General features: G+C 35.0%; 1 protein-coding gene across 1 annotated transcript; it reads right to left on the reverse strand.

Moving 5' to 3' along the window:
* Nucleotides 1–3,409: 3,409 nt before the first annotated feature.
* LOC111398106 (translation initiation factor IF-2-like) lies at nt 3,410–4,786 on the reverse strand. Its single transcript, XM_023025061.1, has 5 exons — nt 4,745–4,786; nt 4,648–4,671; nt 4,306–4,393; nt 3,878–4,206; nt 3,410–3,601 (listed from the first exon to the last, which is right to left on the reverse strand). Exons 1-5 carry the CDS (start codon nt 4,784–4,786, stop codon nt 3,410–3,412), a joined length of 675 nt encoding a protein of 224 aa, XP_022880829.1.
* Nucleotides 4,787–15,953: the final 11,167 nt, after the last annotated feature.

Genomic DNA, 15,953 nt, shown 5'->3' on the forward strand with positions numbered 1-15,953 from the left:
CATCACGGGTATTGCATGTACCATATACAAGGTAATTTGAAGACTAGGTATCGGGGCACAGGCATCGTTTCATTGTTCAGGAGAGCAGCCGAAACTTACAGTGCTGAAGAGTGTAATAAGTTCATGCTCGAGATAGGAAGTAAATCATTACCGGCGTTGGAGTATCTGACGAAGATGGGGATCGAACATTGGGCGCGGGCATACTTTCCAGGACGTCGATACAATATGATGACGTCGAATAACGCGGAGTCTCTCAATGCATTGTTTAAGAAGGACCGAGAGTTACCAATTCTCGCAATGATTGAGAACATTCGTAACAAGCTACAACAGTGGTTTCATGACCGACGTGCGGCATCAGAGAGTTGCACTAGCGTGTTGGCCCCAGCTCAAGAGGAGAAACTGTTTAAGACGGCAGAGGTTGCGAGGAAGTTGAATGTGGAAGCACTAGATGAGTTTCGCTTCTCCGTGCAATGTGCACGTAATACGGCATATATGGTGGACTTGACTGATAACACATGCACTTGTACGAGATTTCAGTTGGAGAGTTTTCCATGTGAGCATGCAGTTGCGGTGACCATGTATCGAGGCTTTGCTGCGAGAACGTTGTGCTCTTTGTATTATACGACTGAGTCTTGGAGAACAGCATATACTGAGACTATATTTCCTCTGTCGAATGAAGCCGAGTGGGAAGTTCCCGAGCACATTCTCCCATTTCATAATTTGTTACCACCAGCAGTTGAACCGCGTGGTCCTGGACGTCCAAGTACATCTAGAATACCATCTACCGGAGAGTTTCCTCGACCACGTAGGTGTGGCCGGTGCAGAGCCGTAGGGCATACTCGACAATTTTGTACCAGTCAAATTCCCCTAAATGACGACTAGATAGGTACGTGAAATGAATAATATTTCCTTTTACTATACACTGTTCAATATTTGTTATTTATAAATCTTCAATATATAAAAAATAGTTCCACACTCGACATACGGGTAAAATAACAAAAAATAATTAAAATTTCAATTTGAATGTTATATTACATTGAATACAAATTTACAATTATTTCAAAATTACCAAAATAATTAAATTTCTAATTTGAATGTTATATACATTGAACACAAATTTACAATTATTTCAGAATTACCAAAATAATTAAATTTCCAATTTGAATGTTATATACATTGAACACAAATTTACAATTATTTCAAAATAACAAAAAATAATTAAATTTTCAATTTGAATGTTATATACATTGAACACAAATTTACAATTATTTTCAGAATTACCAAAATAATTAAATTTCCAATTTGAATGTTATATACATTGAACACAAATTTACAATTATTTCAGAATTACCAAAATAATTAAATTTCCAATTTGAATGTTATATACATTGAACACAAATTTACAATTATTTCAAAATAACAAAAAATAATTAAATTTTCGATTTGAATGTTATATACATTGAACACAAATTTACAATTATTTCATAATTACAAAAATAATTAAATTTTCAATTTGAATGTTATATACATTGAACACAAATTTACAATTATTTCATAATTACAAAAATAATTAAATTTCCAATTTGAACGTTATATACATTGAACATAAATTTATAATTATTTCATAATTACAAAAATAATTAAATTTACAATTGAAATGTTACATATGTATAAATGAAATTTATGGGTCAGCATTAAATTCGAACAAATCACATGCTAACTTTTTTCTCCAGTTCTGTATCCATGACTGGTTGATTTCATCAACCTTATTTCCTATACTTAAAAATTCAACGTACTTAATGGCAAATATGCCACAGTCGTCACTGCAATTGAACAAGAATGAATCAGTTTAGTACTGTGTAAATAAAAACTAAATCTGAAAGATGAAAACAACAACGTTCAAACACTTACCTTACGGACTGTCGCGCTGTCGTCGTGTTCCGAACGATCCGCAATCTGTCCTGTACATTTATCCCCGCTCGTCTGGCCATCATAGGAACAATGACAGCCACGGACTCCAGATTTTGCTCCAACTGGCCTTGTGTCAAACATGAATGATCTAGGTCGTACACATATATAGTCGAGTCAGCAAAAACGATCTCCAGCGTAATATAGTGTTTATTGATGCACGCTGGAATGTACATATGTGTACAACCCTCCCATGATTTTCCCCCGACACTCGGTGACAGTCCTATCACCCATTCGAGCATATATTCAGGCACCGTGTACTCATTACCCATATGTGCGAGCGACTGATACTCTATGGTAACGGTACCCAGGAACTCGGTGTTTAATATGACTCGACCATGGACATCAAATGATTTTGGATATCTTTGAGCTCGATCTCGCAGCAAGTCCATGGCCAGGTCGATGTGCTGCAGCAGGAAACACCGAAAAAGTATGAGTTATTCATTTAATAAACACAAGGTCACATATACATAAAAAACACGAAATGAATAGTTCACTTACATCATAGGAACAATGACAGCCACGGACTCCAGATTTTGCTCCGAACGATCCGCAATATGTCCTGTACATTTATCCCCGCTCGTCTGGCCATCATAGGAACAATGACAGCCACGGACTCCAGATTTTGCTCCAACTGGCCTTGTGTCAAACATGAATGATCTGGGTCGTACACATATATAGTCGAGTCAGCAAAAATGATCTCCAGCGTAACATAGTGTTTATTGATGCACGCTGGAATGTACATATGTGTACAACCCTCCCATGATTTTCCCCCGACACTCGGTGACAGTCCTATCACCCATTCGAGCATATATTCTGGCACCGTGTACTCGTTACCCATATGTGCGAGCGACTGATACTCTATGGTAACGGTACCCAGGAACTCGGTGTTTAATATGACTCGACCATGGACATCAAATGATTTTGGATGTCTTTGAGCTCGATCTCGCAGCAAGTCCATGGCCAAGTCGATGTGCTGCAGCAGGAAACACCGAAAAAGAATGAGTTATTCATTTAATAAACACAAGGACACATATACATAAAAAACACGAAATGAATAGTTCACTTACATCGTCAGCGAGCCAAGCTCCCGCAGTGGTGATATCGTGGAACCACTTGTAAGGGTCCGAGATCGTCCTTTGTCCTATCATACGGCTAGCTCTGTAAAAAAGAGGGAAATGTTAAAATAAGCGTAGACGAGTTAGCGTACAGTACTTTATTAAAATCATACAATACTTACCTGGGGATAATTCTCCTCCACTCTGTCTCGAACGCTTTTCACTTGGCATTGTCCACCTCTCTGAATAAGTTCGGGTATGTCCCATCGATGAACGTCCTCCTCTTGGCCTCAGCCGTGAAGGGGAAAACAACATACTGTGACGGCACTCTCAATCTCTTGCCGACCACCTGCTCCGTCTCATCAACAGCATGTCTCTTACCCTCAATCACGCCGGGCGTCCTCTCGACCTCTGGGGCCACCTCCTCCGCCCCCTCCATAGGGGCCTCCCCCTCCGTCGCCACCCCCTCCGCCCCTCCCGCCGAGGCCTCCCCCTCCCGTCGCCACCTCCTCCGCCCCTCCTGTCGGGGCCACCCCCTCTGTAGTCCCCTCTCCCATCCCCATCGGGGCCACCCCCTCCATAGACAACCACAAGGACTCCAATGTCTCATCATGCCAAAAATGTGGGTTACCCCCCTCTCCATCACCATCTCTGCCACCCTCTCGATCATGATCTCCGCCATCCCGTCTGTCCCCCCATCGTCTGCCGGCTAAATCTCCCCTAAGCGCCGCTACTGTATCCTGAAGGTCGACAACGGAAGACTGTAGTATTCCAACATCATGGGATATATCGTCAACCCTCCCTGTCAACTCTCATCCCATATCGTCGACCCTCCCTGTCATATAGTCAACCTTCCCTGCCAGATCGTTAACCCTCCCTGTCAACTCTCGTCCCAGATCATCGACCCTCTCCGTCAAATCTCGTCGTAGCGCGCCGACCTCCTCCGCTATAAATCCAGTCAAATGGGCATACAAATCATCACTGTGCCCCGGAGACACACAGGGGAGGTGTCTGGACGGAGGTGATGCCAATGGCGGCGGCGATGGCCCCGGCGGAGGTGATGCCACTAGCGACGGTGATGCCCTCGACGGAGGTGATGCCAATGGCGGGGACGATACTCTCGGCGGAGATGATGCCAATGGTGGCGGCGATGGCCCCGGCGGAGGTGATCGTCGATCAGCTGGACCACCCTCCTACATAAATAAAATGAAAAATTATTCAATAAATTATTAAATAAATTTATACGTCGATCATATTCAATAAATTATATTTCATTCACATACCCAATCTCGGTCCAAGCTCGGATCAGGCATCTCCTCGTCTGGGGTGTGCGGAACGCCTAAATCCCGCACAAGACCCCGAGCCTCCTCTTCCATCGATGGCGTCAACTCAGGTATGACTTCAAGGTGACATATTGACATTTCAACTATTTAACGATCATGTAAACAAAATTTTAAACTACGTATAATATAAATCACAAATGCATAATACTTACCTGAGGATCGTCGAGGAGGGCCGATAACTGCTTCCCGGTGGGACATCCCTCCGCTCGCGATGATCTCCAATGATGCATCCGAGGGCAGCGTGTCTCCCCTCGCTGTGCAAAGCGGGCCCCCAGTACAGGAACTGTCTCATACACCCAAATCTGTAACACATACACTTATTAAGCATCAATGTAATACACTAAAACTTTAACTTTGATTATATTAAACATTTACCTGTACTGCTAACGGCAATCCATATGTATCGTATTTACGCATCGACCCCCTAGGCCTCGAGTGCGATCTGGTGAACACATGTACAGTGTCTTCGTAGCATTTTCGGCCCCACGGATAGTTGTTGAACGCAACGATGTCGTCAACAACTTGCAAATGAAAAATGTCGATGGCAGTCTTCTTGTGATGACACCTCATCACACTCTCGAGGATGTAGACCAGCCCAAGCTTCAATTTATCTAGCATATGGTCGCACCCCCTGATCGCGACCATCAAGTCGGGTAGAAGCACCGACCCATGTCCCTGAAAGTACGTCTCGTACAGCCTACTGCTTCTCTCCATGGCTGCATCGTCGCCCGTAATCTTCAGTCTAGTGATCAATGTAAACTCAAACATCGAGAAACTGACGACCTTGCCCCCGAGGTCGAACTGGAGGGAATCGCCGTCGACTGGCCTCAGAAGCCGACATAGAAGTGCATCAATGATCTGTCCTGAGTACTGCACCTCTCGCAACTGGTACAGTGGCTACAAGAAGGACTGTCGTAGAATATCTTCGTGCTGATAATCGAGTAGCTCCAATACAGCAGTAAAACTCTCAAAACTACTGTTCCAAGTAGCTTTCCCCGACATCCGTCTCAACTCTGCATCTAAATGATAATCCATTCTGTAAAAATTCAAATGTTATAGCATTGAACAAGAGATAACAAAATAAAGCATAATCTCACAAAATCAAGAGAATCAAACTCTAACTACCATACAATCACAAATATTACATTTGAAAAATATATATAAAAAACAACAAATCAAATTAAATGTATTGTCAAAAAAATTAAAGAATATAAATATTATTTAAATAAATTAAAAAAAATCAAAGATTTTCATAAAAAAACAATAAAAGGAACAAAACAAATTGTTAATTTCGAACAATATTATGTATTCAATTATTAAATTATATAAAAAAGGAAATTATAAAAATTAAATAATTAAATAAAATAATTATTATTTGAAAAATATATTTACAAACAAAAAATTTAAAATTAAATACATTTTCGAAAAATGTAAAGACTATTTATATTATTTAAATAAATTTTAAAAAATAAATTAAAGATTATTTCATAAAAAAAAAGAAACAACACAAAATTGTTAATTTTAGAATATTTCAATTATTAAATTATATAAAAGACAAATATAAAAATTAAATAAATAATTACTTTACCTTTTTTTTAAATTTAGACTATTCATATTATTTAAATAAATTTTAAAAAATAAATTAAAGATAATTTCATAAAAAAAATAGAATCAACATTGTTAATTTTAGAATAATTCAATTATTAAATTATATAAAAGACAAATATAAAAATTAAATAAATAATTACTTTACCGTTTTTTAAAATTTAGACTATTCATATTATTTAAATAAATTTAAACAAATAAATTAAAGATAATTTCATTAAAAAAAAAGGAACAACACAAAATTGTTAATTTTAGAATATTTGAATTACTAAATTATATAAAAGACAAATATAAAAATTAAATAAATAATTACTTTACATTTTTTTAAAATTTAGACTATAGATATTATTTAAATAAATTTAAAAAAATAAATTAAAGATAATTTCATAAAAAAAATAGAATCAACATTGTTAATTTTAGAATATTTGAATTATTAAATTATATAAAAGACAAATATAAAAATTAAATAAATAATTACTTTACCTTTTTTTAAAATTTAGACTATAGATATTATTTAAATAAATTTAAAAAAATAAATTAAAGATAATTTCATAAAAATAATAGAATCAACATTGTTAAATTTACAATATTTGAATTATTAAATTATATAAAAGACAAATATAAAAATTAAATAAATTTTAAATAAAAAATTAAAGATAATTTCATAAAAAAATTTGAAAAAATAAATTAAAGATAATTTCATAAAAAAAATAATCAACATTGTTAATTTTACAATATTTCAATTATTATATTATATTGACAATGATAAAAAAATTAAATAAGTAAATAATATAATTACTATTTAATCAAATAAAAAATTTAATTAATTACAAAAATTATAAAAAAGTTAAAATTTAAATATTTAATCTGGGCCGGTGAACCGGCCCAGATGCCCGACTGTTAACAGTCGGTTTGGTGCGTCTCAGAGCCCGGTGGCTGGGAAACGGCCGGAAACCGCCATTCCTGGCCACTGAGCTCCAAAAAATGGCAAAAAATCACATTTTTCACACTCCAGCATGCCCACAATCTAGCTACTCATTCCCATGGATCTAATTTCAATCAAAATTACTAATAATGCTATACTATGAAAAAGAGCATTCGAACTGAAGAAAGATCAGAAAACTAACCGGTTCTTTTACTTCCACTGTAGATGATGATCGTTGATTGCGACGTTGGTGTAACTCCGGTGGTCGGTCGGTCGGATTTCTGCACTGGTCGATCGATGGGTTCGGTCGGTGAGAGATAATTCAAACAGTCTGAAGGGTAAAATGGGTTTTTACTATGAAGTTTTTTTTTTTGAACTTAATTTTTTTTTAATTCATTTAATGGGTCAAAGGCCAATGTCAATTTTTGCTACAGTGGAAGAGCCATTTTTGTGTATTTCCTCAAGAAAAAAGAGCAGCCGAAACCAGCACCTAATACCGTCCAAAATCCACCCATTTAAAGTAATCCCTTTTTACATAGGTCAGAAGATAGACAGTGAGAAGATTAAAAAACGGTAGAAAATTTTCCAAATTGTAGAGTTCACAAAAGTATATTTGCAGAAGAAATTGGAAGTAATGGTTTTGTGTTCATCAATTTCTCTCGTGTCTCATGTATTATTTTCGAGATTGTATTTTTCTCTATTGTTCATTCAATAAAGAATGACTCTAATGTTCAATAAAATGTGGATTTCTATAATTTGAGAAGGAATTAAAGTCATTTTTATAGGTTTATCGATCACTTGAATTCTTCTGATACATAATATTGAGATATTGAATTTTGAATTGGATTTTGTGAATCTTGTTTGTCTGTTAAAATTAAGTAAATGGTTCGATAGCTTTGCTTATATTTATTTTGTTAAATGTTAATGGCTGAATTTTAGCCTGGGATGACAAGGAAAATTGCAAAATAAATAAGAGAATACTTGGTGCATGTATTTGTGTGCCTTCAGGTTCTGTTGGAGCTCAAAAAATTTGGAAAGGATAAAGGAAATTTCTTGCTCGGAATGAAAAACTATGTTTCTTAACTGTCATTGCTTAGCATGATTAACATCCTAATAAACCCCTGGTTTACCATCATCATTGGGCTTAGTATTATCTGGTGAAGATGGAATTGTATAGAGAATATCCGCCATTTTTTAATTGATGATTATATTTAATCAGCCATCTTAAAAATTCATTAGTTCATCATATTTCTCAAGGCCGACCCTGTGTGTAATTAAATTAATTATTGACTTTGATCTGAATTAAAAGGGGTTCTGACTTCAAAATGTAAAATTGAATTACTATTTTTACAGACCATATTAAACTTCTAATTGTTTATTGCAATATAAACAAATATGAAACCAATAAATCATTGAAGGTGACTATTTAACTAGAGCAATATAAATAAAACAAGTTAACAGAACATGCAAAGACTTTCACATTGGTTCAAATGAGAAACACAGGATAGCATCAACTGCTTGAACAAATGAACAGTGATATGGGAAATAATCCATCCTGTATTCTAGGTCGATGCTCGAGGGTTAAAAATGTGCTATTACTACAAGAATGGAGCATGAAAGGGTGATCAGCACAAAATGTCTTTATCTTTTAATGTTATTGTGCAAAATGTCCCTGCATTTTATTTTTTGACATTTTCATCCTTATTTCATATTTCATTGCGAAAATCATTATTTTCATTCATTTTCTCAATTAAAAATTGTAAAATGACAAAATAAACTCCTCTTCAAATAAAAAAATAAAAATAAAAATAAAAAACAAGTTGCAGCTATATTTCCAAAATTTTCAAAAAATATAAATAAATAATTAAAAAAGAATGTGATTTTTGTTTTTTTAATTATTTCTTTGAAATTTATTTTGTGTTTTAAATATTTATTATTTATTTATTTTTTTGGAAATTTTTGAGAGTATAATTCCAATTTGTTCTTTATTTTTCTTTTTGTTTATTTAAAGAGGATGATATATTTGTCATTTTACGGCTTTTAGTTTAGAAAATAGATGAAATAATGATTTTTACAATGACATATAAAAAAAGGGTGAAAATGTCAAAAAATGAAAGGTATGAACATTTTGCACAATAATAATGAAAGATAGTGACATTTTTTTGCTAATTACCCTTTTAATAATTTATTTAGACTAATTTGCACTTTTTTAAAAATTTTGATAGCGTGATTGCAATTTTTTCTTTAACTTTTCTTTTCTTTTTTTATTGTTTTATTTAAATAGAGGCTATATTAGTCATTTTACACCAGAAATTTGATGAAAAAGGATTATTTTCGCAATAAAAGGTGAACGTAAATTAAAAGTGGCAAAAAATGAAATGTATGAACGTTTTGCATAATAATATTGAAATGTAAGAACGTTTTGTGCTAATTACCCGAGTATTAAAATACATAAAGAGCAAAAGACTGTTTTGCCATTCTAATTATTTTTTAACTCAAGTTCCCGTATGTCCAATAGTTCCATGTGAACCAAACACGTTCAGTAGGAAATATCTCAGTAGATCAATTTACCCTTCTAATGGAGTGATGGTTTCCCAATACGAATAAATGTTCACCCAACATATTAATGTGTTTGATTATATTAATTGATTTCACCCGTTAGTATCACTATTCTAGAGATCCACTTCTTACAATTAAAATAAATAGTTAACACCAAATGGTAGATTAGTTGACCCTACCACAATATAATAACAAAATGACATCATATGCCTACCGGTCTAACACTAATCAATTTTGAGCAAAAATATAAGTTGTGTTTGGATGTACTTCTACACAAAAGCACCCAACTTATATTTTCACTATGTTATCGAAGAAACTTAATTGCATGATCAATCAAAAAAAAATAATGCAAATTTTGTTCCTATGAAGAAATAAATTTAACTAAAGACAATAAAAAATATCTAACTATTAGAGTATAAACCTTAATACTTTGGAGCACACGATCCAATAATTCCTAAATTGCACAAATATTCCTTATTGTCGCATATTCATTACTTAAACTAGTTTGCTGCGGGTTGATCTCCTAAAAATATATTACAAGAGTACCATACTCTAAATGCGACAGAGCATTCTTTTGCATGGATTGTAATGAGCCAATCCATCAGCTAATATTTCTAGCCACTGGAATTTGAGTAGCTTTCAGCTCCAATTGTGTTAAGGAAACAATGAAAGATTATGGTAAAGTCAATGCTGTGCAAAAACAGATTAATTACTACGAAAATGCCCACAAAACATATGTTATCATTTTATTTTTTTTAATCTATACCTTCACCGGGGACAAATACTTTTGTGACATATTTAGTACGAATGATTCGACAGCATTGAATAGTATTAATGAAGAAAATAAAGTTAATTATGATATCTAGTCGTGTCCCATACTGTTTACTAAAGATGTACTTGTTGTAAAGGTTAAAAATCATGACATCTTGAGGTAAATGATTTGACGTAACTGTAAGGGAAAATAGTACCAGTGGTCCCTAACCTTTTAACCTTTGGACGGTAGGATCTAGAACCTTTGATTTCTAACACCCGACTCTCGAACTTTTAAAACATTTACTCCTGAGGTCCTTTCGTAATGGAAATCGTGAATTAACACGTTAAAAAGTCAAAAATTTGGTAGAAACTGACTCTTGTATCCTTAATTCAAATTTATGAGAAGAAAAAAAATATAAATATCAATAAAAAAAAAAAGAAGAAAAAGAAAATAACCATGGGACCCTAAAAATCTAAGCTTTTGACTATGAGTTGAATTCCTTGATCATTTCGTCCAAGAAGAGGATTTCCTTTAATTCTATGAACTTTTCTAGAATACTCTTTTATTGATGATAGTGACGATATTGATGATAGCGACAATATTGATGCTAGTGACGATATTGATGCTAGTCTTCGACCCCCTTAGTCACTACGAACGCCCCCGATCAGTGCAAGGCGGGTTAAGTCCCGCAACGAGCGCAACCCTCGTGTTTAGTTGCCATCGTTGCCGCCCCCACAATTTAAGTAGATGCGCGAGATCTAGAAATTTCCTTTTTGTAGTTGTAGAAGCAGTTTTTTTTGTTGGATTCCTTGTTGGTTAGTCAAATTCCAACGAAAACCACATAATTGAAAGAAATGAAATGTCCGAATTGGGGAATAAGCATTGGCTAACTCTGTGCCAGTAGCCGCGGTAAGACAGAGGATGCAAGCGTTATCCGGAATGATTGGGGGTGCAGAGTTTATAAACAAATACAGATCTTTGGTATCATCCTCGATACTGAGATATACCATAAGACCAATAAGTTGATTCGAGATCATGAACCTCTGATTTTTGGCACTGCTTGTTGGTGTGTGTTTGTGAACATAGACTCATTTGTCAAATGACGTTAAATTCTTGTCTCTTGTACTTGAACTTTTTTTTTTTTTAATCTTTTTTTTCTCTCATTTTAAATTATTTTGTGTCCCATTAATTTGATGAAATTAGTAGTAGTCTAATCCCTAATAATTGGTATCAGAGCGCCATAACAAATGTTTGTACCAATGTTTTCATTTAGCCCCTTCACGAACTACAGAATGATCTCTCTATATTCAATATAAAGAGAGGACATTTTCTTTCTCATCTTTGTAGATCCCAAAGGAATAAATGGAGGATTCCAAAATTGGATTAGGAGACATAGATTCAAGCTCAGTGAGCGGTGCTTCATTTTCAATTTTTTTTTTTTTTAAAAACTCATTTACATCCACTCATTCTCAAAATTAAATATTTTGCAAATCAATCAAAAATTTTCTCTACTTTTTAACCACATATTCTCACAAAAAAAATAAAAAAATTACTATTTCAAAACTCGGGGGGGGGGGGGGATAAAATAAAATTGGATGGGCTCCAATAAATATTATCAAATATGTAATAGCAACTCACATTATTGTACGATTTTACATCTACCATTTTTGTTTATTCAGTTATTGCATACTTTTTGTTGAATGATTAATTTATGAAAAAAAAAATTGACAAAAATTAAAATAAATTTTCAATTGTAGAAGATCAATTATAACGATACTTTGACAATAGTAGACATGTACATTGTCGGTTGACCGCTTTTGTGACAGCACAATATAGGAAATCTAGTCGTTAATTGGAAAATATGTTGTTAATATCAATGTACAAAAATCTGTCAACATGATGTCAAATTTGATGTAAAACATGATGTACATGTAGCATAATAAAATTTCTTAGGTCTCTCATTCATTATGAATATAATATACAAAAGTTGATTAGTCATATTTTTCCAATAGATGAGGTGCAAGAGTATCTAACTTGCAGAATGATTGAGCCAAAATCTATTTCGAGGTTGCTTATATTAAGACAATTTGGCCTCATGTGATTGACTGATAAAAATTAGTTGCAAGAATTGTAGAAGAAATAATAAAAAGAAAAAAAAGAAAAAGAGAGATCGATCAAGACTTGTGATAGCATGATGTCATAAACGTTGATAGCTGCTATCTCCTTGAAGAACCACCTTCAGAATACAATGATCAAATCACAAGTGATTTACAGAACTTTCAAAGTTTTCACGAAAGTAAGATTTCAATAAAGTAAAATAACACTAGAATCAGGTATATCAAAATGAATGAAGATTGAAATGATGTTTGGTGCAATTTTCAAAGAGAAGAAGCTATATATATAGCCACAAAAATTATGATTTTCACCACTAATAAGTTATAATTAAATAAAGGATAATTGTGATTTCTATGACTTGAACAAATCATCAAGTAACTCTCCCATGGCTAGATTTTACGAATAATGTTATATGTATATCTTGCATGACAACTTGGTTGATATTCTTCGTCATGCGGAGTAAATATGTGCAAGGATGTGACACATGGGTTCAAAATCAAGAGTGTAAATGTTGTCATGTGGAAGAGTGTAAAGTAAGGTATAAGGGAGAGTGTAAATGTAATAAGATTGATATTTTACCCGCTAGTTTGACCAAATAAGAAAAAGAATCTGAAAATGAATAAAATGATAATAAAAAATTTATTTTTATCAAAGAAGTTCCAAGGTCCAATCATAGACTTTTTAATATTCGTGTAGAATGTGATTCATACCATCGACCTCAAACATAAATTTCACACTTTTTACCAATCAACCATCTTATCCATTTAGTTATTTCTTTCTATTAATATATTCAATATATATCTAATGATGATTTCCTACACAAACTGAGCCCTTCGTTTGGTCCCATTGTTTCACAATATAATTTTTTTTCTATCTTCAACCATATAATCTTTTATAAAATAATATTACAGGTAAATTCAAATTTTTTCTTTTTTTTATCCACACATTCTCAAAAAAATATTATTTCAAAAGTTATAATACCAAATAATGGGACCAAACGGGGCTAAATTTCTATTCCTTTCATTTGTGCCCACGAATTAGGAAAATAGTGCAATTACACTTGGGCATCCTTTTTACCCTTTTTCTTCTTTCGTCATTATGCTTGTAAACCTGTTGCTTGCTTACTCCCGTGATACTTAGGACAACATTTGTGTGGGTCATCTCAACGAACTTTCTATTCGCTTAAATTGTTTGGACCAATACAATTTTGTAGCTCATGGCTAGTGGAAGGTTTTAGAATGAAACTTGGCTAAGTTCCACACTACAAAAAGTATAGGCTCCACCGACCAATCGAATTTGGTCACTATAAGACATGATCACCGATCAAAGGTTGGTTGCTGAAAGTTTCGATCTGTTAAAATGGTATAAATTTTGGAAAGGCATTCATCGACCAATATCTGGTCGCTAGTAACTCTATCTAGCGACCAACATTTTCGTGGTCGTTATACAGCTTGGTGGGGCATATGCCGCATAATTTTTTAACGCGTCCAGCGACCAACTTCGTGGTCGCTGCATATAGAACCATCCAGTGACCAAAATATTGTCACTGTTATCTTTACCCAGCGACCAACATTTGGGTAGTAGCTATACACCTTTGGTGGGATGTAGCCCACGTAATTTTTTAACTCTTCTAGCAACCAACCACGTGGTTGCCGATATATAAACCTCCAGCAATCAATATCTGGTAGTTGGTACCTCTATCCAGCGATTAATATTTACGTGGTCGCCATATAGTTTGGCGGGATCTAGCCCGCCTAATTTTCTTAACTCTTCTAGCGACCAATAATGGGGTCACTGCATATATAAACCTCCAGCGACCAGATAATGGTCGCTGGTACCTCAAATCCATCGAACAACATTTTGTGTGGTCGACTCTTCCAGCGACCAACTGTGTGGTTTCTGGATATAACCCCCCCAGCGACCATGGTCGCTGGTACCTCAAATCTATCGAACAACATTTTGTGTGGTCGACTCTTCCAGCGACCAACGGTGTGGTCCCTGGATATAACCCCCCAAGGGACCAGAGTTTGGTTGCTGGTACGTCCATCCTGCAGCGATCAATATCTGGTCACTGGTATCTCTATCCACAAAAATCAAAAAAACCATTACAAAAGGCAAAAATCACGAGACACAAGTGACAAAACACAACGCTAATATCTTTCCTCTCTCTTTCACACCCACTGCCCACAGTCCCATTCCATTCGTTGCCTCTACTATTTTCTCGCTAAATTGCCGATAGCAATTGTTTGTTTTCAGTTGCCAAAGACGGTCACCGACTGAAGTAACGTTCAAGTCCCTCCACCTCTTCATCTGAAACTGACCAAAACTTCGATTGCTGCAGTGTTTGATGCCCAGTCACCAGGCCCGGTCCTGAGGCCAGGCGGATGAGGCCTGCGCCTCAGGCCTAAAATCCAAGGGGGCCTCGTTTTGTTAGCCCAATTTTTTTTTTCGTTTTTAGAGTATGCAGCCCGCAGCCCAGGCCCCATTAACCCAAAACTCTCAACCCAGTAGCCCACCCGAACCACTAAACCCGATCCACTATCCACACTCAATTTCCCCCAAATGTCAATTGATTCCCGTTTTCCCCCAAATCGGATTGGCAACCGGCAAAATCGAAAACCCTTCCGTCGCCACTCTCGACAATTTACTCGAATCTCCTTGAATCCTTCTTCAGCTTCCAAGTTCAACCTTCAAGGCTTCAACCCTAGGTATCTCTAATGTCTCTCTCGGACTCTCTGTCTCTCTCGACTCTCGGCTCTCATAATACAAATGTATACTATACACTATACATATATATTATATACTGATATAATCTACTGTCTACGCTTCGACAGCTCGACTGGAGTCACTGGAGTCTGGACATCTCCTATTCTCCTTCCGCTTCCGAGTTCAACGACGTAGCCCTAGCAGTTGAGGTAAGACTCAAATCACTTAATCACCTTATCACCATGTTCATCAGTTCATGTAATGTAATCAATAATCACGTGTATTTATTTACATTTTTTGTGTGTATATAAGACTATCTCACTATCAGTATATGTATATAGATAGAATCTGTTTGTATTGACTATTGAGTGTATTTATTTGCTATGATTTATTTACATTTTTTGTGTGTATTTATTTGCTATGATTTATACAACTTTTATTCTTGTTATGGAAAGTATTAATGTATTATATAACTATGCTGGGATGACTTCATAGCAAGTCTTAAACTAATTTAAACCTGCAGATTGTCGTGATGAGCATTCCGCAGTATAGCTGAGTTCTTTTAAGTTATATAACTCCTCCAAGGATAGGTACAAAAATCTGATTTTAATTGAAAGAAGACATCTACTTCTTAATGCTTGGTGACTTGTCATCTTAATATCCAATTCCTTTAACCTTAAGGCCTCCATCAAGTCTCCTAACCCCTTAGTACTTCATACAGGATAGATAGATATATATCTTATAAGTCACATATGTCTCCAAATATGATAAGGGAAAAGTCAAATTTTGCTGCATCAAGCAACATCCTGCTTTAACACACATCATGCTTGTTAACTTGGTTGTGTGCAATATCGTCTTAAATCTTTAAGCTAGGATATGGCCCTAACCATTTAAGACTCTTTATATACCTCCTAATATCT

Source organism: Olea europaea, chromosome 7, assembly GCF_002742605.1.
Source record: "Olea europaea var. sylvestris chromosome 7, O_europaea_v1, whole genome shotgun sequence".
NCBI classification, from domain to species: Eukaryota; Viridiplantae; Streptophyta; class Magnoliopsida; order Lamiales; family Oleaceae; genus Olea; species Olea europaea.